The following is a 27259-nucleotide window of genomic DNA, read 5'->3' on the forward strand; positions in this document are numbered from 1 at the left end:
TGGCAAGTAGGGTTCATCGTTTCCTCATTTTGTTTTGGCCATTCAACAAAATCTGGGTCATTTCTGTACCCAGGATATTGCAGTTTCCCAGCAGGGTTAAATCAATCCAGGACTAGTCATTTTAATCATACCTTAAAAACCTAGTTGGTGCAAGACATGCATCCCCATATGTATTAAAATGCAAGAGAAATGACATTTTATTATTTAGCAAAGTGTCATGCACAGCTGACTGCAAGCTTAAAAAAGTATGATTTAATTAATGTTTTAAATTATGCATAAAACATTAGTTGTGATTATTACTGTACTGTTCCTTAAAAGAAAATGAATAAAATCCTTTAGATATCTTAATTTTTGTATTGTTGTGCAACATCCCACCTATGCTATAGTTATTTTATAGCTTTAAAATTATATTAGAATTTAAAAATAAAATAAATTTTACTGGTTTCCCCAAGTTTTCACTTAGTCCTGTTACCGTAAAATGTCCTCCTTAAACCTGTGAATATTCACATGACATTTTCAACAAAAAGCTTCATCATTTAGATCTTCTGAAGGTTATGGGCAGAACAAATGTTAATTTATTCATTTTCTTTTCTGTATATTTTATGCTTTTTGAAGCTATGACTGAAGAGGCAATCTTAACTTACTGTACGGTTGCATAATATTTCTAAGATGTTCTAAGATTTGATCAATTCCAATCAGGTCTACTGGAAAATGTTTCGTAGTCTGGAGGTCTGAGCGGAGCAGCAGAGATTCTGATATCAGGCACCATGAAAACACAGAATGTCGTTCAAATTAAAGTCAGAGGTTTATTGTAAAGGTATACACTTTATAAGTATAATAGAATAAGTATTGATCACCTTCAAACAATAGCATGGAAATGTCTGGACTGGACGAACACTCAGGATAAACAAGTCTGATAACTTATGAATATTTATCAACAGATATATGACTGAACAGGGAAGTTGAAACTGAGAACAAGGAAGTCTACTCTGGTCACAATGACCCGAGTTGACCAGTTCACTTTAAGGTTCGGCATGTCCAGAGGAAATGGCACACTTAATATTGCAAGCTAAGGCATAATCAAATTCCCCTTTCGTATAGAAGTCAAGTGAGGATAACATAAGAAATTGTGCAAGGCTATATGTAAAATATTAAATGTGGGGTGTAAGGTGAACCTAAATTATAACGTCATCTTAAAACAATTTTTGGTAAATCTATATGCAATTGTAACTTAGGTTAAACATCGTTACCAGAGATTGACCACAACCATTTTGGGTGGTGAAATGTTTTGAAGATTCAGTGTTGAAATAAGATACCTTGAGGGAATTTTAAGGAGTTATGTAAATGGCATTACAATAATGCTGAATTTTCTCAATGTAGAAGTCATCTATATTATATAAAATTTGTTAACTTTTAACATTCACTATAGTAAATTTCATTTTTAACAGTTAATAAAAATTGACAAGTTTAACGTTTGCATCCATCATTACAGCTTAATACTCACTGGAATATATTTGAAAAATGTCATGTGTTTACCCATCTTTGTGATGGTGATTGATGAGAGTTCAAGGAGAAATCACAGATAACTACAGAACTTTGTTTCAAAACCAAATGACTGTGTGGAGTAACAGCCACACAGATAAACTATACAGTGTTAGGTCTGTTCTTGAAAAAAAAAAAAACACAAAGCTTGAAAAGAAACGATTCAGGTTTTTAAAAGGTGTTTAATATATATATGCAAGTGTGACATTTTAAAACCAATATCCATTACAATGCACATTGTCCCATATGGCATTGCTACAACATTGGCAACATGTTATAGCAGATAATATTTACTGCAAATGCATCAGGGGTTTTGAATGATTTATAAGCAGCATGGGATTTCCAACAAGTGTTAAAACCTAGATGTACACACTGGAAAACCTTTCAGGCCAAAAATAATACCTCTCAAAATGCAACACTTTTGGTATTGACCCTCAGACAGGGTTACTATAACGCAACAATTACAGCGTTTAGCAAACATCTTTCTTAATATAAACTAAAATTGAGACAGCCTTAAAAATAGTATGATCTTCAGATCAGACTTGAAAGAGATTTAAAACAAATACTTAATTTTTAGAGTGTTTCTATTACTCTGTGGGACAATAATCACAGCCACCATACCTGTTGTACAAACTCCTAAATCCCCTATTATTAAACCGATAGAGAGACTCTTTGAACAAATAGGGTATTTAAAACAAATTATACTCTGGCCCACAATCATTTTTTAAAGCACTTGCTACAATGTAACATAGAAAATGTGAAGTAGGTTTCTAATGCATTTATTTGAAGAAATCCCAGTGAATCAATAGTGTGATCTCGCTTTATGCTGGTCAACGCCCTTGTTTTCTGGTATATGCCGATAAGTGCAGCGATCATTCTTAATGCAGCCAGTTGTCCTCCAAAAATAACATTCATCAGGTTGTTTGCTGACAGAAAATGAGATTTTAAAATATGAAATTACTAACAACATAATGATGTGGCCTAATAGTTACTGTATTCATGACTATCGGCTGACATCACTCACATCTCAAACTTATCTTCTGCCATTTTGAGTACCTTAAGTGGTCGCAAAATACTAGAAGCTATGCCTATGTTGTGAGCATAAAAAACAACACGAAGAAGACTCGACACAACATGATACTTTGCTCGAAGTACCACCCGTGTCTCTCTACATGTGAACTCGAGCATTGAGAAAACTGTGTGTGTTCACAGAGTTTACTAAAATGAAGGTTTTGACCAACTGACTTTGGATGTTTTGGCGTCCACTCACGCCAACTTGCCAGTCAAGATGTATCGATCTCCGAATGCGACTTAAGGAGGGAGGAGGGTAAAGATGGATAGCTCCTAAAGCATAGTTTCATATAAATGCACAGATCATTTGTTTTGTCACAAGTGAAAAACAATATTGACCTTCTAGATGTAAAAGGAGCCTCATACGAGATTCATTAATTCGCATTCAAAAATCGATTCTTTATGTCTTGCAAAGATGGCGAGCAGACACCATAACAGCCAAATTCAGTTGTTCAAAACGTTTTTCAGTAAACTCTGTGTACACAAACAATGTTCTTAATACTCTCATTTATGTGTAGAGATCCATGTAATACTTCCAGCAAAGTTTCATGTTGTGTCGTGCCGCCTGAATGTTGGAAAAATAGTGATAGTTCGGTAGCAGCGGACAGCGGCTTGAAGACACATCAGGGATCGGGAAGGCATCACACCCTAACCAAGATTTTTTTTTTAAGCAGCGTTTCTTTTCATGACAGTCGAGGTGCAAAATGTATTTCAAAGCCATTTTCCATATCCGTAAAAATCATAGACAGTAAAAGATAAGAAATCCGTAAATCGTAGCAAGATAGCCAATGCTTGTCAGTAGCCTACTGGTACTCGTTAGGTACTCAAGATGGCGGCAGGCAACTGGAATGACGCAAATGACTGATATTCATGAATAGCAATTTAAGTGTTTAATTTAAGATGCTTATGCCTGCATAAAAAGTATAATATCCTTGTATATTCACTGTGTAATTCACTTAATACATAATCATAATAGGTTTACTCACCCATTCTTGCCTGAGGTCTCTGTAGATGCAGATCTGGACACTCCAAGATGTGTATGTATTCTATCTGGATAACGAACCACTAGAATTGTCCCATCAATTCGATAACCCTGCATACAACAAACGTACGTTTTTCCCCCAATAATAACAACATCCAGAGATTCCAGACAATCGTATACAGTCTTATCATATAAACTCCCAACATTCCACAATTCAACAAACAAAACATGTGCCTCACCGCTGTAACACAATGGAGCATTTTTTTCCTGAGCAAATAGCCCAGATGGGCAACTATAAACTATGTGGTTCTCTCAGCTAACAGTTTTCCAATCCAACACACATACTTACATGTAAATCTCGGATGGCTCTCTCACAGTCCTCCTTACTGGTGTAGTTAACAAATGCGCAGAACCTGGCAGGCAACACTCTTACATTATGGACTGGCCCAGCCCTGTCAAAAAACAAGTATGGACATGCACAAGTCAGTTACACTGCACCAGTGTCAAATTGGGCTTCCCTTTACAAAATAAAAAGTTCACTTACGATTTAAATAACTCGTAAAGTTTTTCTCCAGTTATAGAAGGCACCAGATCTCCAACCCAGACAGGGAACAGTTCCCTGTTTAAAAAAACAAAAGTCAGACTTCAGAATTCATTCAGCTTTAAAATAAAAAAAGATTGTGTATCACGAACGTGTGCTAGTTTTGCTTACCGCGGCTGAGGAGTAAATGCAGCAGGAACTGGCATATTGGGTCTAGGCTGATTCTGAGGAACGGGTCTAAGGGGGAATTTAGCTTCAGCTCTTGAGTTTCTTTGCACGGGCATAAATTCACTTTCCCTGGGTGCAGGGGCAACAGCTGGACAAAATAAAATGAAAGTGAGTAAAGGCTGAGCCACAGAAACATGAGGAAAAAACAATTTAACAGTATTTGCTCTATAAGTAGTGAAGTGCTGCTATGCAAACATGACGGCACACCACACCTCAACTGATTCCTTGGACAAACAACGCAAGTCTTAACTCAAACGGCGATAATATGGAGACTGCTTTTAATATATCTGACGTCCATGTCAATTTGGACTGGGCCTGCTGTGCCATGACTGTGGTTGTTATGGTTTGGTCTGTCATCAGCTCGCTTTCTGATTGGGTATCATTTCGTTCTGGGGTGGGCAATAAACCGGTAGAAATTTGTCAACCAGTAGAGATTTTGGACTATCGTCTCTATCAAGGTTACGAGCCCATGTCACGCTCCTGTGTGCGTGGTCACGAAAACTTAACGTTTGTAAACGTTTTAAAACTGTGGTGCTTAAATACAAGTTATTTTAAGCCATTGAAACACAAACAACAGATCTATAGCTTGTGCTCTTTCGCAAGTCGCGCAATTGCTTCTCTGTCGGTTTGTAATGAGCGTGCATGTCGCGCAACCGCTGCTCATTAAGCTTGTGAGCATTTTCCCCGCTTTATTGGCCTTAAATACATAAATGCGTCAAAACTCCCATCTTTGCAAGTATCCTTATAAAAACAACCATTTAGGGCTTAAGAGAAAGTGAACATGCAAATGCATGTGCAATGCAAGAGAAAATGCATGTGTAACAGTATATTGGATCCGGTCTTAAATGAGAAGTTACCCAATTTTGCTCCTGTCTGTCACTCATATTTATCAAACAGCATTGAGAGAAAATCTCTCACTGGTCTTGACTAAATCACTTTTCTACCTTAATAAAAAATATATATACATAACTATTTATTATCTTTCCTTTATAATTGAGTTTTGATCCTCTTTTTATGCTTGTATAAGGTTTTTGTGAGAATTATGAACATTTCTATAGTATAAAAGATTTTAATAACAGAAAAACCTTATTAAAACATAATAAACTCTACCGTGATACATATCGCTACCATGATATAAAATGAATCCTATCGTGATAGAAGATTTTGGTCATATCGCCCACCCCATTTCGTTCCATATGACAATCTACAGCTTGCATGCACATTTGTCCATCATGTTAAATATTTAGATTTGGGATTAGAGAAACCCTGACATGCTTTTGAGCAGATTCAATCACTCTTAAAGCCTGGAGTATAGTCCGTTTTTAGTGTCCGCTCCGAACGAACAGACTAGCAAAGCATAGTTCATTTGACTCATAACCGTGAATGATGTTCGATTGATGTGCACTGCGACAAATTGCAATACCCCTCGTGCAATCTACATGTACTGTACAATGTACGCAAGTTTTTAAAAAACCAGCAATGCGTGTACAGTATGTGTGCACTCTTCTGATGACAAAAATAACATCATACACACTGTATCCAGACACTCATGTAAAGACGGGACTATACTTTTAGCTTAACACACCACAGGAAAATTGGACAAGATAAACAGTACAACCACCAAGCCATTCGGGACTTGACCTAGGATTGTCGCAATCAAATAAATATCATTACATTTAAGCCACAAAACTTAAAACTTAATTTTATTTCTATGGAGATAAATGAGCTTTTAAAACACATTAGTGCATATAAAAACAAGACGCCAAGAGGAATGAAAAAATATAAATCATACCTTGTATCCCAGTGAGAGCTTCTAAGGCCTTTTCTACAGTTCCATGAATAATAAGGGCATTTGAACTCTGCTCTTTAGTGAATCCTAATTCCTGTAGGAAAACAATTTTAATACAGATTAACATCATAAAACAGAAATATAGCTACTAATATACTAATGCAGAGCATTTCCCCCATTCACTCACCATAAGTTGCATGATCTGCACCCTCATCAACTCCTCAGCTGCATCTTTACATGTCTGGTCTAGTTTTAATACTTCACTATAAGTAACTCTGGCATCATAATATTTCTAACAGATGGAAAAAATAACCATAAAGAAAATACAACTTTAATATGATGTCATTTTGAATGTCAAAAATATGCAAGACTGGCAGATGATGTGTAACCTTTAGTCCAACCAGCGCTTTGCCTTTTCTGTAAAGTCCTTTGATCCATTTGGGATTCATCGAAAGAGCAATTTCAGCATCCGTTAAAGCTTTCGCATACAGTCGCATCTTTTCATAGCAGAAGGAACGATTCCCAAATAACCTGCGATTAAAACATAACCCCTTCAAAAAAATTTGCTCTGCACTTACAGCATCACTTGACTGTGAGGAGTTATAGCTGTAACTTAAATTGGTGACATAGACTCTTACTTATACTCTTTAGGGTTATTCTTTATAGCTTCTGTAAAATATTTCACAGCCATGCGAAGGTCTCCTTTGGCTGCATACTGGTTACCAAGAACTAAAGAGGAGGAATGAAGAACATGAAGTGCATTAACTAAACAGCCTATTAAACGATTATAAACATGACTTAAAGAAAAATTCACTAAAACCACACAGCCTGCGATCACAAACCTGCAAATTCCACACTTTTTGTTATGAAGTCATTTGCATCCTCGGCCTCCTCTGACTCCGCCTCCTTTTTATCATCAGTCTGCAGAAATAAGAGCACAGAATCTAATGTTATGCCAAAGTAAAACAAGTCAAAACACTTGGTTGTAAAAAATTGAAAGATGACCAAAGACAGAAAATTTAGAATTCCCAATTTTTTGTTTAATCTCCTGCCATACTTTCGCTGTTCAAACCTGTTTTTGTGGCTTTGTGACTCCTTTCTGCTCCGACCCATCCTGTTTGTTTGAGATTGCTGGAGCAACTTTTTTATAAGGTCTTTGCTCTAGTTTACGCTTTGCGATGGCTGCTGCTTTGGCTGCTGCATTTGACACAAAGCAGCTATTCATGTCAAGCTCCTAAGACACACACAAAAAAGTCATGAACATCCCACAGAGTACACACCACAAGTATTCCAGCATTGTATAAGCATATTACTTGTAAATATCAAAGAAACATTGATTCAAAGATCTAACACCACAAGACAACCTCTGGTTCAGTTGTTGAATCTTCTTTTTCATCTTCATCCTCCTCATCATCATCCTCCTCCTCCTCCTCCTCTTCCTCACTTATCTGCTCAGCTGCTGTGGTACGGGGAGGGTCAGAAGGTACAGACGAACAATTACAGTGTTTTATTTTATTTTCATTTGTATCTTTTTCTGCATGTTTGGTCTTTTCTGGTCCAGGGTCAACTTGTACCTTGAAGCAAAGATAAAAAAAACGAAACATGTAGACTACACAATGATAAATGTATTGCATCAGCATAGTTTTGCTTAATAACTACTGTGTGCCAAGAATGAACAACATTTCTCTCACCGATTTGTTTTTTTCTTTATTTGCATTTTCCTTCTCTAACTTTTCCAGACGGCGTCTCTCTTTTTGTCTCTGTGATATTTTATAAAAGGCATCACTTAAAACATTCATGCTTATGATAAACACGTTAAACTTTTTGTGCATGCTCACCATTTTTTTTAGCTTTTTCTTCTCTGCTTTCCTTTTAAGTTTTTCTTCTTCATCCACAAGTTCTTTTGCATTTTTTGCTGCCTCCTAGAAAAAAATATAAGTTAATAAAGTAACATCACACACAGTCATCAGAGGGTCTTGGTGAAGCACAAGTGTTTAAAACAGACCTCAGGAGTTATGTGTTTGGATGGCTTTGGCAGGCCTCTGTCAAGAAAGTTGCGGGAAAAGCCACAGTAACTGTTGCCTGGATGCACGGCACATTTGTGATCATCATCATCATCATCATAATCATCGTAATCAATATCATCATCTGATGACTCTCCATACTGCACGAACCGATGTGAAAAGTGATCCAGATGTGGAACTGGAACAGTGGAATAAAAACAAAACTTGGTTTATCAAGTGAAAGTTACTCAAATAAAAAACATCAGGGTATGGGATATATCTGGGATGACATGAGGGCAAGTAAATAAAATAATTTGCAATTTGGAGGGAATTATTTCTTAAATAATAATTAAATAAATAACCAAGACTCACAAATCTGTTATACTCTATACAATTTTATGAAATATACAGTATAAATAAAAAATTTACTATAAAAGTATTGCATGTGTGAGAAAGTTTAAGACATCTTACCAAACCCAAAGCTTAGAGCATCTAATAAGTCGTTGTTGGAAGGTCTATTGTTCATCAAATCTACCATAGCCTGGTAAAAAGGAGAGCACATCGGCAGAAAACATTAGACATGTGGATCCTAAATTGTCAGAAAAAAAAATAAAACAAAGCCGCATTTCGTAATCGCTGGCAATGTAATAAACAAATGAAATGACTCACTGCCCAACAAAACTTACGTGTGTGCGCATGAGATGCGCATCATTGCGCATGCGGAAGTACTCTATGAGAGTCAATGGAAAAACAGCATTGTAAGTTTAAACAAACAGGCCTTACATGGACACACGAATAACAATAACAATACGGCCAGTGATTAATACACGTCTCCTCTTTAAAACACTCTTAAAAGTACGTGAAACAAAACCTAAAACAAAAACATTTACAACAACAATAAGAATCACTAGAAACAGGCCATTCACTCAAGAGCTTATAAAGAATTTACATTAATAATCAGCGCTTATTAAAATAACAAGTCAATCTAACAAGGCTAAACTATAAGTATTCAGATTGCTATCGTGGCTACATGTGCTCCGCTGGTAAAGTTTGAAAAGACGTCACGAAACGAGTACCATCACAAAACTTACCCGGGCCGAATTGGGTTTTCCTAGACATTATAAAGAATATATTTTAATCGCGATAACTGAATCTAAAGTATAAAACAAATGCGCAAATTAAGTAACTTCTAAATTATTTAACATTCCTCCGGCTCGTTGTTTTGTCGTGATTCCTCTCTCCACCTTTGCACACAGATGTGCCGCTCACACGCATGCGCATTTCACGGCTGCGTTAAACGCGTAATAGACCACGTGATAAAAGATTAGGATTTGAAAAGACTTATTAATGGAATGTTTCTAAAACAAAATTTTAATATTGTATGTATTATACAGTAGGTAAGTAAAATATAAAAATACCACTAAATGCGAATACATTTTCATCTTTGAGGGGTGCATATTAGAAAGGGAATCTTCATTCTATGTAGATTATAATGCAAATATTTTCATTATATCTCATTATATAAATGTTTTAATTATGTGAAAAGAGTTAGGGTATATGACATTTATGTGAGTACTTTCCTTCTGTATGTTATTAAAGGGTTCCTGAAAGTTGCTAATATGATAGTAGTAACAACAAGCAATGCACAGGCATGTGATCATGAAGTAAATTGTATTGTGGACTTGACTATGACATGCATGCATAAAAAAATTATTTCCCGCGCAGCATTGCGGGCTTTACAAGTTGTCATAGCAACAGCGTCATTATTGTGCGCGCAGAGCTCCCGTCCCCTATATTGTCCATTTAACTGAAACTGGTGTGGCCATGGAGTTCATGTGTCTTAAATTATTTTAAAAACTTTCTTCAAAATATTTTTTTTTTGTTTTTGGTACCGTTTACATTTTATCAGTTTCTCTGTTGATTCAAAATCCTGCTAGTGCGCATGCGCGTTAACGTCTGTGGCCACCAGCACAATATGGATTCAGAGGAGGATGCTGCAAACGTAAACAAAGTAAGTGTTTTGGGAACTGCAAACCATTTAAACTATTTAAATTAAAAATTTTAATGTCGTTAATTGCGTGTTTTATTCGGCAATATCAGTTTTATATGACCGGTCTTTGTTCCCTAAACGAGACAATCTTGTTCCTACAGTCATTGCGTGGCAACAAGTGACTAGTACACCAAGTTAGCTGTTAAATGGCAGCTCGCGGTCATGTATGTACTTAATAAAGTATGAACCAAAATCACGACAACACTTCATTAATACGCTTAACATTTTCTTGTCACTTTTCTAGTACTTAGTGTTTCTCTGCTAGCTTGCTGGCTCAAGCTAAGTGGGTAACAGTTACAGTTACACGCAAATCAGTAGTACCGTCACAAAGGGTTAGAGTGCTTATTTAGCTTAAGTCACTGCACTAAACCCGAAAAACCTATTGTGAAACATTATGTGACATTCGGTAGGAGAATCAGAATAAAAGAACATGCATGATGCATGCATATGTGTTTCTATTAACAAATACATGTGTTTACTCTTCCAGACCTCTGCGGAGATTCCCAGTCGGCAGCATGGACAAAATATGCATCATTTAGAGGCTTCCAGACAATGCACAGATCCTGACAATGTTGGAATTCCATTAAGTGACACACATGATTCAGTTGCACAGCTCCTGATAAACAGATCTGGGACTTCACAACTACTAGGTTTGCAAATCACGTTCATGTATACAGTGCAGGGCTCCAGACTGCCCCCAAATGGTGGCATTTTGCCCCTAAAATTTGAGAGTGTGCCACTGAATTTTACATCCAGTCGCACATGTGCAACCAGTAAATTTGACCTTTTTTTCCAAAAGTGCACAATAAAATGTGACACTGAATTTGAAACAGCACATTGTAATTTCTGCATCTATCCCCAAGTATTTATTAGTAATACAGTGGAAATTAGTAGAAATGTGAATATTTGGTTAGCATGTTGATTTACGGTGTGTGCCCCTAAATTTTCTGGTTGCGCCCCTAAAATTTTCATTGGGGGCCACTGTGCTCCTAGTGAAAAAAGTTAGTCTGGAGCCCTGCAGTGAGTCAAAAAGTGCGAGACTGATGAAAAATAACTTAATCATAAAATAAACGTAAATTATGTCAACGATAAGTTACTATTAATAATAAAAAATAAAGTTGTTTTGAAAAACACAAGCATTTCCTTAGTAGTGGTTTATATTATCTAAATATCTGTGCAAGTTAACTTTTATTGTCAGTCTTTACATAATATAGAGTAGACCATATGTTGATCACATCAATTTCTTTTTTTTTTAGAGTTTCAGGATAGTCAGCTGTCACCTGCACTAGCCCTGCTGCCCTACCTGGACAAATCCCATCCATTTTCTGAGTCCACATTTTTTCATCATACAGATGCAGAATTTGTTCAACTCCGGTACTGTTTGCTTAATCATGTTTATTAATATTTGGGGGGTATTTTTTTCTTTTATTGATTTGTATATGATATCTTCTTCATTGTATTTGCATGCAGGGGATTTCCTGACCTCTCCGTTATCTCTGAGAGGTGTCCCAGGATCTCACATGTCAGTGCAGCTGATGTCTCCCACCTTCATGAGACTACTCATGACCAGGGAAATCTGTCCCAGCATCCTTTAGAGGCACCTACAGCTCTATCTGAGGCTGAAATTAGCTGCTGTTCACTTTCCCAGCACAGCCTGTCACCTGGAGACCATTACAAGGAACAAGGGGTATGTGAAGCTGAGAACAGCATTGACAGACATATGGAAGGAGAAGAGGAGAGTGCCTCTCAGCGGACTGCTGCACTGTCTGTCGTAATAAGCAGTAGTGCCGTTTCCTCTGTTTCTGAGACTGTTCGCAATCAGCCTGATCTTACCTCAAATCAGCCAAATACAACTGAAAGCCAATTTGGTCAAACAAATTTGCCTGCACCTTGCACTCCTGTTGAAGAGGAATTGCAGTCTAGCAGCAGAGAGCAGCCACAAGGAGGCTCATTGTCTTCTTCATATCAGAGAACAAAAAGTTCAGACGCATCAAACATTACTATTCGCGAGTCTCGGATGCGTTCACATCGAACAGCTGACCATCTTCGTGATCAGCTTCTGTCTGAGATACATAAAGGCTCAATCTCTGAACCTGGAAGTAGACACCATACTGAGAACAGAAGTGGACTATATGTCACACCAGCCAGTGCAGGTGGTATGCACTTCCCAGGCCTGCATAGAGTGGCGTGGAGCTCAGGTAATCTAACAACAGCAGATGGGTCATTCCTAAGCGCCCATCCTGTGTCTCAGTCCACCCCTGCGGTACCCTTTGTGAGACCCCCTCCAGCACTGACCAAACTTTCTCTTGTACATTCCCAAGAAGAGCTTGTTTCCTCTGTAGCTACATCATCTCAAGAAAGTCATAGCAAAATGGGCTTAATACCTTCATTGGATTTAAGTGTTGTAGGTGAACATTCCTCAACCACGTGTCCTCAAACAAAAGTCCCCAGGGGACCTTCATTAGACTTAGAAACTACTCAGACAGTGCACACACACACCATCTCTAAAGAACCTGTCCCTGTTTTAGGTCAGCCTGCCTCTGATTCACCCTCCCCAAACAGTCAGTCTTTTTACTCTAGTACAAAGCTGAAAGATCAGGTTTCTCATTTGGCTCTTGGGAGAGTACAGTCTCTTCCTAGTTTGAGCTACTTACAAAAAGTAGATGCCTGGACAACCAATCAAAGTCCCAGGAGGTCATTTTATGACAATTTGGCACTAAAGGGATTTGATGGTGTGCCACCCCAGAAGAACAAAACACAAGATGCAATATCTGAATCAGTCCATCACATGGTTTCTCAAGATATCCGCCAGCCTCCATTTACTCAGGCACCTATTTCTTCCTCTCTGTCTGGAAGTGGCTCACCCCGTCGGATGGATGTTATTGGGGCAGGTGTAAATCATTCTCACTCCTCAATGAGCTCCGTAGTAACCTCCATCCAAAGAAATGCAGATTCACACAGTCCGCAAGTCCCAGTAGCACAAGCTGATGACATAATTTCAGCTACCAAATCATTGAGCAACCCATCATCCTTACCTTTAGGTAGGGGTGAAGGAGGGAATAATAGTTCAGCTACTTTGGGGGATAAAAGCTCGGTCAATCCCTCCCCTCTCATCAGTCTTGGTCGCTTTAGTGATGTATCATCAAGTTTCAACATGAGCAGCACTCTCTCCAGCTCTCATGGCAGTGGCATTGCTGAGCAGAATATGAGGGCATCAGTAGGAGCTGCTTCATCTGTAATGAGTCTTGAGGTTGATAATTATGCACCCTACTGGACTTCAAGACCTGCATCTCCACCACAATCCAGGGAACTCAACATTGAAGATAGGATCCCTGTAAGTTAACACAGGAATGTTCTAGTAAATGTTGTAAAGAACATTTTGTGCAAATATAACCTTGATATTTTTAATATTGACTGAGTAAGGTAATGTCAAAGATGGAAATCAATTTGATGCTTCATTTGCTTACAAGTCTGAAATGTATTACATTTTACCAGTAGTTCTTTAATGTTGACTTAAAAAATGTCATAAATATGACATTACATGAACTAATACAATTGTATTTTAATGTCTCTATAGCTGTACCTCCTAAACCTGGGAATCGATCAATCACCTTCAACAATCTTAAATCCATTTACTCGTGGAGGACCAATCAGGGAACCTGAATTTTCTCCCACTGACCTGTGCACTATCAAAGGCTCAATTGGAACGCCAACAAAAAGCACACGGCAATCTGAAGGTGAGCCAAAGACGTATGACATCCTGAACTATAAAAGTTTTATTTAAGTGTATAATATTAGAAAATTAGTTTTTGAAAATTTGCCGCTTGAAAATTTTCAGTTTACTCGCTTCATTCACACGTGAAAGACGCTCGTGAAATTCTAGTTATCGAGACATTTACACGGAAATTCGTGTCATGGGAGGGGCTTGTGCGACTCCGCTCTCTTTGTGTAATCACGTCACTACTAGAGCAAGCTCCTTATTGGTTAACACGGTGCGTTTTTCCGCCAAAGTTCAAATTTTTCAACTTGTACGTTTCCCGCGGCAGCGCTCAATTTGCGCCATTCGCGCGAACTAGACCCGCGAATGACACAGAATCGCGTCTATCTCGCTAAACGCCTCATTTGCGCCGCGAGACCTCCAGACGCGCGTCAACGCGTCTTTACATTGACTTAACATTGAAATCATTTGCGCTTGACGCATATACCGCGGCTGGTCTGAACGCAGCATTAGACAGGCCAAAAACGGTGGGTTGATGATGCACTTAAACAACTGTTCATGGCCCCGCTCTTAACACAATCGTGAGCAGTCTATCATGTTTAGCAGTACAGAACACATTTAATATTTGACTTTACATGGACATTAATGCCTTATGTTTACTTTATTTGTGTGCAGTTGACAGTCCTCAAAAGGAGGCATTCTCCAGTTCCAGTCAAGTCTCAACTGACTCCAGTGCTTCTGTCACACCCCGCCTGTCAGTGCATGAGCAAGGTCAAACAACCAGTCAGCGAAGTGTGGGGACGATATTGAGTCATCCAGGTACTCCACCAAGACTTCATTCAACATTACATCCTTCATCAAGCCTACAACATTCTGATGCTCCACAAAGTGAAGGTAGCTTTGGCCTCTCAAACCAGTTCAGCCCAGATTCTCTGACTCCTCCTGTGCCCAGAGAGGAGGTGAAGGACGATTCTTTTGTGGGCTCTGGCACACTGCATGAAATCAGACTTTTGCTTGGGCGTGCAGAAAGCCTCGTCTCTGGTCGATCCTCTCTGACGTCCTCTCCCGGCTCACAACGCCTCTCAGAGAGTGACACTTCGCTTGTTTCTTTAGGTCGAAACACTCACAATGTCTCCTCACCATCAGCTGGTGGCAACTTTTCCCTGCTGTTGACTCGCTCCTCATCCGACTCTGCTTTAAAGGGAAGCTCTTCATCCTCACGGGAGGCACATCAACAGGCCACACAGACCAACTCAGTGACTACAGGGCCTGATGCCCTCTCTCTGAGCAGAGATGAAAGTTTGAAGTCACGTGACCTTTGCGTGACCCCAAGACGGGCTGAGCCTGAAGGCTGCAGTGCTGCAGACCCAGATAAGGTGAAGCAGCCTGCATCGCAGTCAGCCATGCAGATGAATGCTTCTTTAATGACAGGAAAAGTTTTTCAGAACCAGGATAAGACTGAAAATACTCTTGTTGGCTTTTCTGAGAGTAGTTTATCCCATTCCTCAGCTGACAGTGACAGCAGCAGTGACAGTTCATTGGCTGCTAGAGTTGCCAAGCTGCTGCAGAGCGAGTCACCTGTTTCTGTGGTTACAAGCCGGCCAAGCACCGCTGACCCAGAAGATAGCCGTGCACGAGGTACACCGTTACATTCTTTAAAGATTCAGTCCGAGCCATAGATAAATATGCTGTATAGACTTAGCGCTGAAATGATCACTGCACTGCTGCTTTAGCTCTACTTTTGTGATGCGAGCACTCTCCCCTCACACGTGCAGTGTGAATGCTCTTACCCAGTGGTTCTCAATTCCAGTCATCGGCCCCCCTCCCAGAACATTTTAGATCACCTGATTCAGTTTATCAGCTCGTTAGTGCGTTAATTAAGGAGCCTGATGAGTGAAATCAGGTGTTTCATATAAGGAGACATCTAAAACATTCTGGGAGGGGGAACTGAGGACTGGAATTGGGAACCACTGCTCTAAACTCACATCAGCGTCAAAAAATGCATGCTGCAAACCTTTAACTCATATTTGCATTGTAAACCATCAGCTACCTGTCTGAAACTGCAGAATTCGGCATCCATGCACATATATATCTATGGTCCGTGCTGGTGTGATTAAGTAAAGGCAGGGACTAATTAGAATATTCATAGATTCACGTATACTAAATGAGGCAAGGGTGTAGACTTACATTCAAGCTATTCTATGCCATGAAGAAATTTTTATCACAGGTAAAATATTTTTTAAATATGCTATTATGATCCTCAAATATGAGTTTTAAGGTATTAAATGATCAACTAGCGATTTTAAATATTTATTTAATATTTTATTTGTAAATATGTGCTATAACAACATATTTTGTCAACGCAAACCAGTAGTACATTTCTTGAATTGGTTTTTTTCTAATGATTTGAAAGTTATTAGTTTGATTATGATGACTGCATTTTGTCTCTTTTTTTAAGAATGGATCCTAATGAAGGTTTCTGGTCGTCAATGTGAAAGTTTAGAACTAAATCCTGAAGACAGAAAGAGAATTGAAGACATCAAAAGAGAGCTTCTGCTGAACACCCAACACACCAAGGTAACACCCAACACGCTGGACTAACAGATCTAACGGTACTCGTTCAGTGGACATCAGTGTTTTGTCTTAAAGGGCCCATATTATGCAAAATCCACTTTTACAAAGAGTTTGGACATAATTATGTGTTGGCAGTGTGTGAACACCTCAACCCTAGAAAAATAAAAATAAAATTTAATCCCCATTAAACCAAAGCAGTCTCATTAGACATGTTATGATTTTCTTGTTAATGTGACAGCACACAAACAAAGCCCCGCCCACGGCCACTAACTGACTGGTTAACTTTACCCAAAAGCTTATCTAAATAGATTTGTTAGCACATTATAGCGCTTATGAGTCTAAATATACCATTGTTTCAGACTATATTCACAGGAATCAGATTTTTAACTATTTGATATTTTTAACCAAAAATGTTCACTTTTTTTTGGAAAGGGAGTGAGGGTAGAAGCTTATTTGCATTTTAAGGTACACACATGAAAACTGTGTTTTTTGCTTCCTCCCGAATAGGGGCATTTTGGACATATATGATATAACAAATGATCTGTGGGTTATTTTGAGCTGAGACTTTACAGACACATTCTAGGCACACCTGAGACAAATGGCGCTTTTCCATTGCGTAGTACCCCACGGCTTGGGTCAGGTCGGGCCAGCTCACCTCACTTTGGCTTGGTTAGTTTTTCCATCGAGTATTTACACCTCGGAGTGGGAGGGATTATAGGCGTGCTATATTTGCGCTGCCTACTGCTGTGACATCATACATGTGAGCGCATCGTTGAACATTCCCATACATTCCTTTATTTCTCAGTCCACCACAAAATTAAAATTGACCAATACAAATAGATGTTTGCACATCTACATTCGCGTTCATCACTTCCTCTGTTTCACATGACAGTTTCTGTACAAACACCGTGGCGTCAGTCGACGCGCTCCGCTGAGCCTCATTCAAGTTGCATTTAAGCATATATGCGAATGTGCGCGTCGCGAATGTGGCACCACAAACTGCAAGTCTGGAAAAATGTTATGGTGTTCCTGATTCTCAACCTGTGGATGTTTTTCATCGCTAAAAGGGAGTTTGGGAACTTACAGCAAAGCACAGATGACAACAGGTTTACTCGAGACAGTGCAAGCTAGCATGAAGGTAAAGCTAATCTTTACATTATAGAGATGATGCTGGTAGTGACGAATCTCTCAGACCAATCAGGGATCTACATTGTTTTCGCTTCACGTTTTGGTATCAGCTTGGGTCGCTTGGAACCCCAACCGAGTTGGTAACAAATGAGTATCGGGTACTACGAACTGAAAAGCTCCCAAAAGTAAGCTGATCCAAACCAAACCGTTTGGGTTCTATGCAATGGAAAAGTGGCATTATACTGCATCTTGTAAAAATGGGCATAATATGTACCCTTTAACCAAATCTGTCCCAATACTTTTTAAGTAATTTACTGACCTGTATGTTGTTTCAAATACTTAAGCTGTTGAAACACAAAAATATGTTTTTTTATTTAGCCTGTGCCAAACATTGACAGTTCATACAGTAATATTCAGGGGTTGTCGTGCTCTAAAGAGAAAAAAAAGTACAAGTAAAATAAAACCACAGCATATGGGTTTGGCATGAGGGGAAATAATGAATGTTCAATGTTTTAACTTTTTCTTTTATCAACTTAATGTTGAGTGTAAAATAATATGAAATTTGTTTCTGGTGCGGCAGGCTGCATTGTGGACAGTCCTGCTAGAGTGTACAAGGTAAAGACACTGTGTGTTTGTGTGACCTTCTCTATGCACTCATGTTCTGGACAGAGCTTGTACCTCCCACTCACGGCTATCACTTACCAAAATCCTCCCCATAATATAACACAACGCTCTTTGTTTCTCTCATTCTGTTCTTCAGTGGAGCTCAGATTCTGAGGGCAGCGCTCAGTCCAGTGTTGGTGCCGGATCTGGGAAAGGTTTTGTTGCTGTACACAGCATGGATAGTCATGCCTCAGATCAGCTACAGAGAGGTATCCAGAAACCTTTGGACTCCAGTGTTTTGCATTACACCGCTAAACAACAGGATCTGGAAGCCAAAGTTCACCAGATTGCTCTCAGAGAGGGGTTTAGCCTCCCGTCTTTAACTTCTATTTCTATTGCGACCAGTCAACATACTTCGTCTCCACAGTTGCCATCAGATCACCCTATCACAGGTACTATTGAACTAGGTAATGCTGGTGGCAGGCATGAGACATTGCAGCACAATGTCCACCACAAAGAAATGGATACTAATCTTGAAATAGCTTATCCACAACAGAGACATCAATCAGTCATAATCCCAAATGTATCTGATGGAGAGAAACAGATAGAGGGTGGAGGCGAACCTAAAGAGGAGAATGAAGATGCAACAGCTGATGATAACAAGGAGAATGTTATAAAGAATGATTCTCACATTGATTATATAGTCACTGGCAGAAACCAGATTATGTCTAGTGATGTGTCAGGCGCAACCCCTCCCAATTGGTCCCGTCTCTCCCTCCAACCCGTCACCTTATCATCCAGACCAGAACACCAGTCCCATTCTGTCAAATATCACTCAAGCAGATTGTCTAATCAGAACAGCTTAAAAGATGTCCTGCCCCAAATACACTCCTCCTTAATGTCATGCAGTACAGATGAACAACGGTTCACTTACGTAAACTCAATATCAAATCAAGCCAGATCATATGAGCCCAAAAAACTGGATGAAGGCCAGAATGAAGAAAGAGTCAATCCACACCTGCAAGCCAGATACCCTCGAACCATTACTCCCACTGAGAGTCTGACTGGGACATCCAGAACCCTCACTGTCCAAGCACCAGGTACATGATGTGTATTGTTTGGCATCATTTAAATAGGTTAATTTAATATTGGTAAATGAAAGTGATTAGTTTTTTCTCTTTGTGCACTATATTTAGCTGTGCCTACACTGTTGCCATACAAACCTCATGGTAGCTCCGAGCTGTTCTACGTCCCGCAAGCCGATCCAGATCGCTCTGACACAACCATAGAGAGCTCCCATCCAGGTATATTACAGAAATCTGCTACTGAACACATTATTACTCAATTAATTGTAGGTAACCAGATCTGGTGTTTTGAAATTGGTAACTACTGCTTACCAAGTAATTCAACTTACTTGAAATATTTATTTGATGTTAAATTGTTAATTGGATAAACATATCATTATTTTGTGGTCCATCTAGTAAATAATTGTGTAACAGAGGCCATTACAAAACATTCAGGACACTAAATCAGGGTTCCTGCGGGTCCTTGAAATCCTTGAAAGTTTTTGAATCTGGGGGGACATTCAAGGCCCTGGGAAGTTTTGAAAATATACGCACATAGATACAGATCATTGAAAGTGCTTGAATGTATTTTATGCAAAAAGTTTTCTGAAAAAAAAATATTATTCCCCTTTGTAGTGTATGATAATATCATAAAAATTCTAGACTTTTTAAGCACACATGCCAAACTGTTTGCTTTAAATGCTTATATCTTCCGTATGCAAATGTTGATTCATATCAAAAAACGAGGGACTGCATCTCCCTAGCCGTACTTCCTGTGTCCCTGTAAAGCCGTTTTTGCCAATATTTCAGATAGCGATACACTTCCTGGCTCCCGCGTCACCCTGTCTTTGTCGTTAAGCCTCACCATTGGTTGAATTTGATATACACATTCAGACACACTTACCCTTGGAGGCGCCCCCAAAGTGTCACCGCAGTGACGCAGCGCAAGTTCCCTCAGAAGGGAACTGTAACAATGTATCTTTAAAGGAAACACAATGTAACTTTGCTCTCACTTGAAATGTGCCCCTGCATATAGTCCTTGAATTTGAGGGTATTGGACCTGGGAAAGTCCTTGAAAGGTCCTTGAATTTGAAGTTAACTAAGGTGTGGGAACCCTGTGATGTTGAGGAACATGTGATTACCTTTATTAACCTTTATTCTACTTTATTAGAGGGATCCTCATGTGTTTTGTATTAATATACTATATTTTACAATTGATAACCATATATAGTCAAGTCATAGAGTTTTAGGTCAATGCAGAGAGATAGGTGAGACTAAGAGATTGATGATTTATTTTCCCAAAATGTTAGGGGTATAAAAAATTTGTATCGATACATGCGAGTACCACGGTATTTTGTTTGATAATACTGTATCGGTTCTCAAAAAGAAAGAAAGAAAAAAAACAATATTGATATTTGATGGCAATTGTTTTGTTATAGTTTCAGCAGAGGAAATATCCCAATGTATCTTCTCTCTTTACAGCACCACAATATATCACAACATATTGCACAGCAACCCCTGTATCATGATATGTATTGTATCGCAAAGTTCTTGTGAAACATGCATGTTGTTATATACTTTTTAAAACTACTTTAGTTTTAACTATATTTTATTACTATTCAAATGTATTTTGCAAACTTAAAGCATTATTGTATCGCAAATAGCATCATTTAGCAAGTAATCACATACCATATTTTCTCAGCATCAAGGAGCGCCAATGTATTGTGAAAATTGTGCTGGTTTTTGTCAGCTTTTTAGCCCCTCCCCCTGAGTCTTGCAGCTGGTTCACACTCTCACACACAGTCCTGCATTATTCATGCTCTTTGTCCAAAAGAAAGGCAATCCAATGAACACAAGCCTCCTCTTATCCACATAACAAACCCTTTTGGGGCTCACTGTCTCAGTGCTGGTTGAGTATCCGATTCCTCCCTGATCCAGCTCATGCTTTCGCTCCCTTTACAGGATCCGATGACGCAGTGCCACCGCACTTCAATATAGAGATTTTGGGCTCTAGAGAGTTAGAAGACAATGCAGTTGTGCCAAAACATAAGGAAGGCATCTACAGTAAGAGGTCAAGTGTAAAGAGAGGTAAGATGTTTGCGGGAATATATAATTTAAGGGAATATATTTTATAAACATTAATTGCAGTACGCTCGCCCTCATGGTTTTCCAAATGTCTTTGATTGTTTTCATCTATGAAACACAAAGCTCAAAAAGATGATTTAGTAACTATTGACTTAATCTCTAAAAAATGATAAAAAAAAAGCTATTTAACTATAGTGTTTGGGCGTAACATGGGAAAATCCACTATAGCTCTTAAATCTCTTTTGCACATCAGTTTCATAAAGAATAAGAGATTTGTCATCAGTGTCTCCAAACATCATTGGGTAAGAAGTGCAACTTCACTATGAATGTGAATGTAATTTTATGGTGACAGCAGTCTTATAAATATTATAGAATAAAACTATCATGTGACTTCAGATTTGGTAGGAATATGGGATAGGTTTTTGTTTTACTTTTTTGGTCACTGTATTTTGGTCACAATGCTTTTATTATATGGAAAAAATCATGCAAGTGTAATTGAAAGAAATAAAAAAAAATTTGTAAACTCTTTTACTTTCAAAGTTACATAATATTTGACATGTCTGTGAAAATCTCATTAATACTCATGTAATAATGAGATTAGGAGCATCAAACTTTGATTTCAATCATTTATTTCACTTTAATTTTAATCTTTGACATTACCTTACTCAGTCTATAGTAAAGATATCAAGGTTGTATTTTCACAGAATGTTCTTTACATAATGTAGAATGATTTTATCTAGAAAACAGTAAATTGTTAAAACTTTTAGCTGCGTTTTTTTAAAGGCATGGCCACATGTCTAATAATAGGAAAAACATCAATTCGTCACTTTGTTTGTCTCTCCCATTGTCAGTCTCCTCCAGTGTGTCTAAAAGTGGTCTTCTTGAATCAGTAGTCACCTCTGGGCGGTATAACGGCACTGCTCCTGAACCTTCTGATGTCTCTAAAAGAGACATGGCTGATGAAGATAATTTTGTCCCTTTGCACATGGAAGCAGACTACAGCACAGATGATTTGCACCTCCATAACCTCCATACCATGCATCTGCCTTCTCAACCAATCAGAACGTCTGGACTGAACAAGAACAGGCAGGACAGAAGGCCTCATGACGTTAGTATGGAGATTAACAGTTCTCTGGACCAACTTTGGCGTCGCTTCAATGAAAAATGGAGCGTGGAAGATACCCGACCCACAAATTATGGAGACACTTCTTTGCTTGATAGACTAGAGCGTCTATCACGTCTCATTCACAGTACCACTCCAACAGACAAAACTGTCAAACAACCAGACAGCACCAGTAGAGGAGGTGAAATAAGAAGTGATGAAGATGAGGGACTGAGAACTGGGGAAAAAGTAGCAAGGGAAAGAATACAGTTTTCACGACAAGCATGGGCTGAGAAGGAGGAGAATGCAGAGAGCATGCGGCGCTGTCCTGCTGAAAGAGACGAGTCCATGGAAACAAGCAGTAGCCTGTCAACCATTGACACAGAGCGACTGCTCCGAGCTTTCGGACATCGCCGTGTCACCAGTAAAGGACTGCCAAGCACTGAACGCTTGCTCAGACTCCACAATAAACAGAAAATAGGCAGAAGGAAACCCAGCACAAAACACGCTACTGTGTCCGTTGCTACAGAGACCGTCAGCACGGATGACTCCACGGTAAGGCTTTGCTTGTCCTCAATAAATACTGAATGTTCACAGAATCATGTGAGAAGAGTCTTGAGGTCTGTATCTCTTTCAGGCATCTGCTGATTATTTGTCGTCTTCAAGCACTATCTCCATTACCTCTCAAAGAGATGCATCTACTAAAAAACCAAAGGTCAAACTGCTCAGCAAAAGTGTACAAGCAGGTCTGTTACACAAGAATAGTCACAAAGAGATAAATGCTTGTTGACATGAACAGAAAGATCTGAAATGTGTCCTTCCTTGCAGGTGATTTGGAAATTGTGATAAACGGCACACGCAGACACACTCGTGATGTAGGCACCATCTTTCCCTCTCCTGGTGCTTCAAGTAATGCCCATACGTCAAATCCACTTAGCAGGAGTGTTCAAGGAATTCCAGTTCCCACTACGTCGACCGCTAAACCCACCCATACTCTGTCAGGTCTGAAGAGGGACTCCAGCAGCAAACCCATCGGGACCCGTTACCCTAACGGTACAAATGGTCATGTGTATTTCTTTTCTTTCTAACAATTCATACATTACGTCTCACTGATCTATATCACAATCTCTTTAAGGTGTGTCATGGTTTGTCTCAGCTGATGAGTTGAAGTCTGATGGTCGTAAGGAAAACCAGCCACAGAGTGAATCGGAGCCTTGTTTAAGCCAGGCCTGGTTTGAGCCTTACAGCAAAAGCCGACCCTGGAGAGAACCAGCAATAAGAGAACCACTGCGAGAGAGACAGATCCAAGAGGAGCAAGAGAGGCCAAGAGAATCTAGAACAGCTATAGGGAGTGATAGCAGCGATAAGTCCTCAGCTCTTGTTCGTCTTTCGCTGCAGGTTTGTGACTTGGTGCTAGTTATATGAGGGTTTTTGCTGAGTTTGGCAAATTTGATATAACATCAGTGGTTTTTACTGCAGGAAGCCTTGGAACTTTATCGGCCAGGGTTTGTGTCTCGATCGCGAGAACGAATGAAGCGGTTGGAGTTGCTGGTTGAGGAGAGGAGGATACAAACGGTCTTCAACAGAGAGAGAGAAGAGCTCTTCAGCTGCCCAGCACCATCACGTCCACTTAGACCAGGTAACTTTAATCTAGTATGTTCACCATGTGCTGTAACATCTCAATCATGCACAATCTAATGTTCAAGCCTTTCAAAGTATAATCCATTCATGTTCAACACCATGTGCATTATACATGGCACATGCACAGAGATACAAGCTGTCTCAAATAGAATTTAATTTTGTAATGATATCATTTGCAATATAAGTTAAGTGGTCATTTGTACCAATGTACTATACATTTTTACAAGCTTAAAGGAATAGTCTTCCCTTTTGCCATATTAAACTATGTTCTTACCTCAACTTAGATGAGTTAATACAAATCTATCTTTTTTCAATGCGTGCACTGTACAGCGCGTCATGAATGTGTTAGCATTTAGCCTAGCCCCATTCATTCCCATGGTACCAAAAAAAGTTTTATTTTGTGGCACCATACTTACTGGTATAACTCCTCATATAACAGTCTTTAAATAGGGAAAACACGAAGTGTTTGGTGGCTTCCCTGTTTGGTACCATAAGAATGAATGGGGCTAGGCTAAATGCTAACACATTCATGACGCGCTGTACAGTGCACGCATTGAAAAAAGATAGATATGTATTAATTCATCTAAGTTGAGGTAATAACATAGTTTAATATGGCAAAAGGGTAGACTATTCCTTTAAGTTATTAGATATGTAAATAAGTATATTAAAAATGCCTTTTCACTAGTTCCAGTACCCCGTAAGCGAGTTGTTCCACGGAGAGAGATGGTCCAGCGATCCAAACAGTAAGTATTTATTATCATCCAGGCCAATTGTTTACTAGACATATAACATAATAGAACTTGATATGTGCCACCTTCATCTTCTTTTAGTTTAGCACCGAACAAAGCTTACAGTCGAAGAATAGACAAGACAGATAGACTCAGGAGGTAGGAGTGTGTATGTATTTATGTGAACGCTTGATAACTGCAGATACATATATATCATGCATGTGTTAGGTACCTATGTGTAGGTATAAGTTCAGGTCCAGGCATACCCTTAGAGATACAAAATTCCTCATAATAAATGTTCAAAAGTTAAAGTGGATACAAGTGCCATGTCAAATAACTGTGTGATTTTTATCAGGAAATATGCTAAACTTCCAGAAGTACAAAAAAGAATGGAAGAAGAGAGGAGACGAGCAGAGTACAGCTCCTACCGCCTCAATGCTCAACTCTTTAACAAAGTATGTACACAGTTCAAGAGGAATAGTTATACAAAATAGGCCAGTCCAATCTGATTTGAAATAAATACTGTTTACTAGTTTGGTTGTCATTTAAATACATTGTATTTTTCTTTTGCAGAAAGTCACCAATCGTGTGTTGGGGAGGAGAGCACCATGGCAGTGACCTTAACTGAAATCTGCTGTAACAGTGGTTTATGTGGGGTATTTTTTTTACAGTATTTATGTGTGTGTGTGTGGTTATGTATGAAATCTGCTTTTAGGTGTGAGGTTTTATTTAATAATTTTAATATAGTCTTATACATACTTTTGAGTTGCAGTGTTAAATTATTGTATTATGATTTTACTATTGTTACTAAATTAATAGTTTGATTATGTCTGTCTTTGCTGAATTTTTGTATATTTTATAAAGCAAATAAATAAGCAGTAGTTTGTAATGGCCCTTGTGTATTTCTTTATTCTTCAGATATGGGCATAATAAATGCTACTAGGGTGATTAGTGCATAAATGTGATTTTACTGATTTTAACATTGCTTACCAAACCTGGATTGGGACAAAAATAATTTACTCACCTAAGTTAGAAAAAACAAAAAATAGTCTACATTAAATGTAACCCTATTTATCAGACAAGATGTATTTACTGACATGTATGGATTTCCATAAAGCTGTAGTTCACTGACAATCGGTGCAATTTCGCATACATTATCACGGACGTATCACCTGCGATAATGAATGCAATATTGCCCAGCTTGTCTGTGAACTAGGACTTTGTGTAGTAAATGCGGATAAGGGTTGCTGTTGCCAACCTATATCTGCTATGGACATGAAAGCCTAATAATTTTCTATCCATCCGTCCAAATTTGCATAGTAGTTGTGCTAAACAGTATTCGAAATTAGAAAAGTGGAATGTTGAAATTAATGTCCCTAATATGGTCTACTACTAAATTTAGTGACGCTATACTGAATAAATAAATAAGCGATGTTTCGCTGAATTAAAGTGTTAAATTATAAAATAAACATTGCATAAAAAATAAACAAACTGAAATGCTATACTAAGTGGTATTTTGAGTTTTGTATTGTATTTTGACTTCAGTTCTAGTTAGCCAATTGGAAAGCTGCACATGTAGAGGATCAGGGCTGTTTATAGGCATATGCGAACAAAGTTGTTGCCTAGGGTGCCACCATCTGCAGGTAGCACCAAAGAGCGCTTATACATTTTGACTGCTGCTTCACTGACTTAAATGAGTAAAAATTATCACTGTAACAAAATTAAAGATGAATTCTGAATGTCGCATGTTTAACACAGAAAAGACAGCAAAATAGTTCACCAGCATCAGAGAGAAGGTGGTATGTCCTCTGTTTTTAAACACATTTTCCCATGATAATTGATATGTAATAATTATCAAGCAATGCACTTGTGATGGTTTGCCCTTAAGAAAAGGAAGCATGATTAAACTATAGTGAACAGTTTTATTTGTAGTAAGTAACCACAAATTTACTATGTTCTCACCATAATAACAATGGTATTTTATTTGTAGTAAACCTATGGTAATACAAATGGTTATTAATCTGCTATAAACATGGTTTCTACAAAAATACAGCCATAACTGTAAGTATGGCTCACAATGGATATGAAATGAGAGTTGTGTCTTACAATGCTAAATATATTACTCTGATTGTGATGTTTACTTTAGAATTATGATATGCACAAGAGCAGTGGTACAGTTTTTCCAAAATATGAAATTGTGTTCCTAAAAGATGAATGTCATGTATAACTATAATACCATAATAATTGAGTGTTGATTTGGAAAAAATAAAGCTACATTTGTCGTTCATATAGTATGCGGGTCCAACAGGTAGCACATCCTGGGCACAGTCAGTCACCCTAAAATGTGATCCACCATTAGGCTGGAGTACTGTCAATCTGATGTCTATATGCCACTGGATCATAGGGCTAC

The 27259-nt window shown here is 38.6% G+C and overlaps 2 protein-coding genes across 4 annotated transcripts; one reads left to right on the forward strand and one right to left on the reverse strand.

Annotated features, from left to right (window-relative positions):
- Positions 1–834: 834 nt before the first annotated feature.
- Positions 835–9449, reverse strand: LOC135787267 (uncharacterized). Of its 2 annotated transcripts, none has more exons than XM_065297125.2 (18): positions 9248–9449; positions 8843–8886; positions 8628–8697; positions 8159–8361; positions 7992–8075; positions 7845–7913; positions 7518–7727; positions 7226–7387; positions 6996–7074; positions 6792–6882; positions 6543–6684; positions 6341–6445; positions 6157–6247; positions 4308–4452; positions 4140–4214; positions 3945–4047; positions 3600–3706; positions 835–2468 (listed from the first exon to the last, which is right to left on the reverse strand). In XM_065297125.2, the coding sequence occupies exons 1-18, from the start codon at positions 9273–9275 to the stop codon at positions 2345–2347; spliced, it is 1932 nt and encodes a 643-aa protein (XP_065153197.1). In that variant the 5' UTR covers positions 9276–9449; the 3' UTR covers positions 835–2344. The 2 variants fall into 2 exon arrangements, with proteins under 2 accessions (XP_065153197.1, XP_065153198.1); XM_065297126.2 differs by having other exon boundaries at positions 836–2468; positions 8159–8355.
- A 598-nt stretch (positions 9450–10047) lies between these two features.
- Positions 10048–25738, forward strand: alms1 (ALMS1 centrosome and basal body associated protein). 2 transcript variants are annotated; one of them, XM_065297127.1, is made up of 19 exons: positions 10048–10167; positions 10694–10856; positions 11463–11580; positions 11677–13540; positions 13784–13943; positions 14600–15562; positions 16383–16501; positions 18387–19329; positions 19426–19533; positions 21256–21381; positions 22230–23035; positions 23118–23226; positions 23309–23533; positions 23616–23878; positions 23960–24119; positions 24807–24864; positions 24952–25008; positions 25205–25304; positions 25423–25738. In XM_065297127.1, exons 1-19 carry the CDS (start codon positions 10099–10101, stop codon positions 25465–25467), a joined length of 6456 nt encoding a protein of 2151 aa, XP_065153199.1. In that variant the 5' UTR covers positions 10048–10098; the 3' UTR covers positions 25468–25738. The 2 variants fall into 2 exon arrangements, with proteins under 2 accessions (XP_065153199.1, XP_065153200.1); XM_065297128.1 differs by lacking the exon at positions 24952–25008.
- Positions 25739–27259: the final 1521 nt, after the last annotated feature.

This window comes from Paramisgurnus dabryanus, chromosome 20, assembly GCF_030506205.2.
Source record: "Paramisgurnus dabryanus chromosome 20, PD_genome_1.1, whole genome shotgun sequence".
NCBI lineage: Eukaryota > Metazoa > Chordata > Actinopteri > Cypriniformes > Cobitidae > Paramisgurnus > Paramisgurnus dabryanus.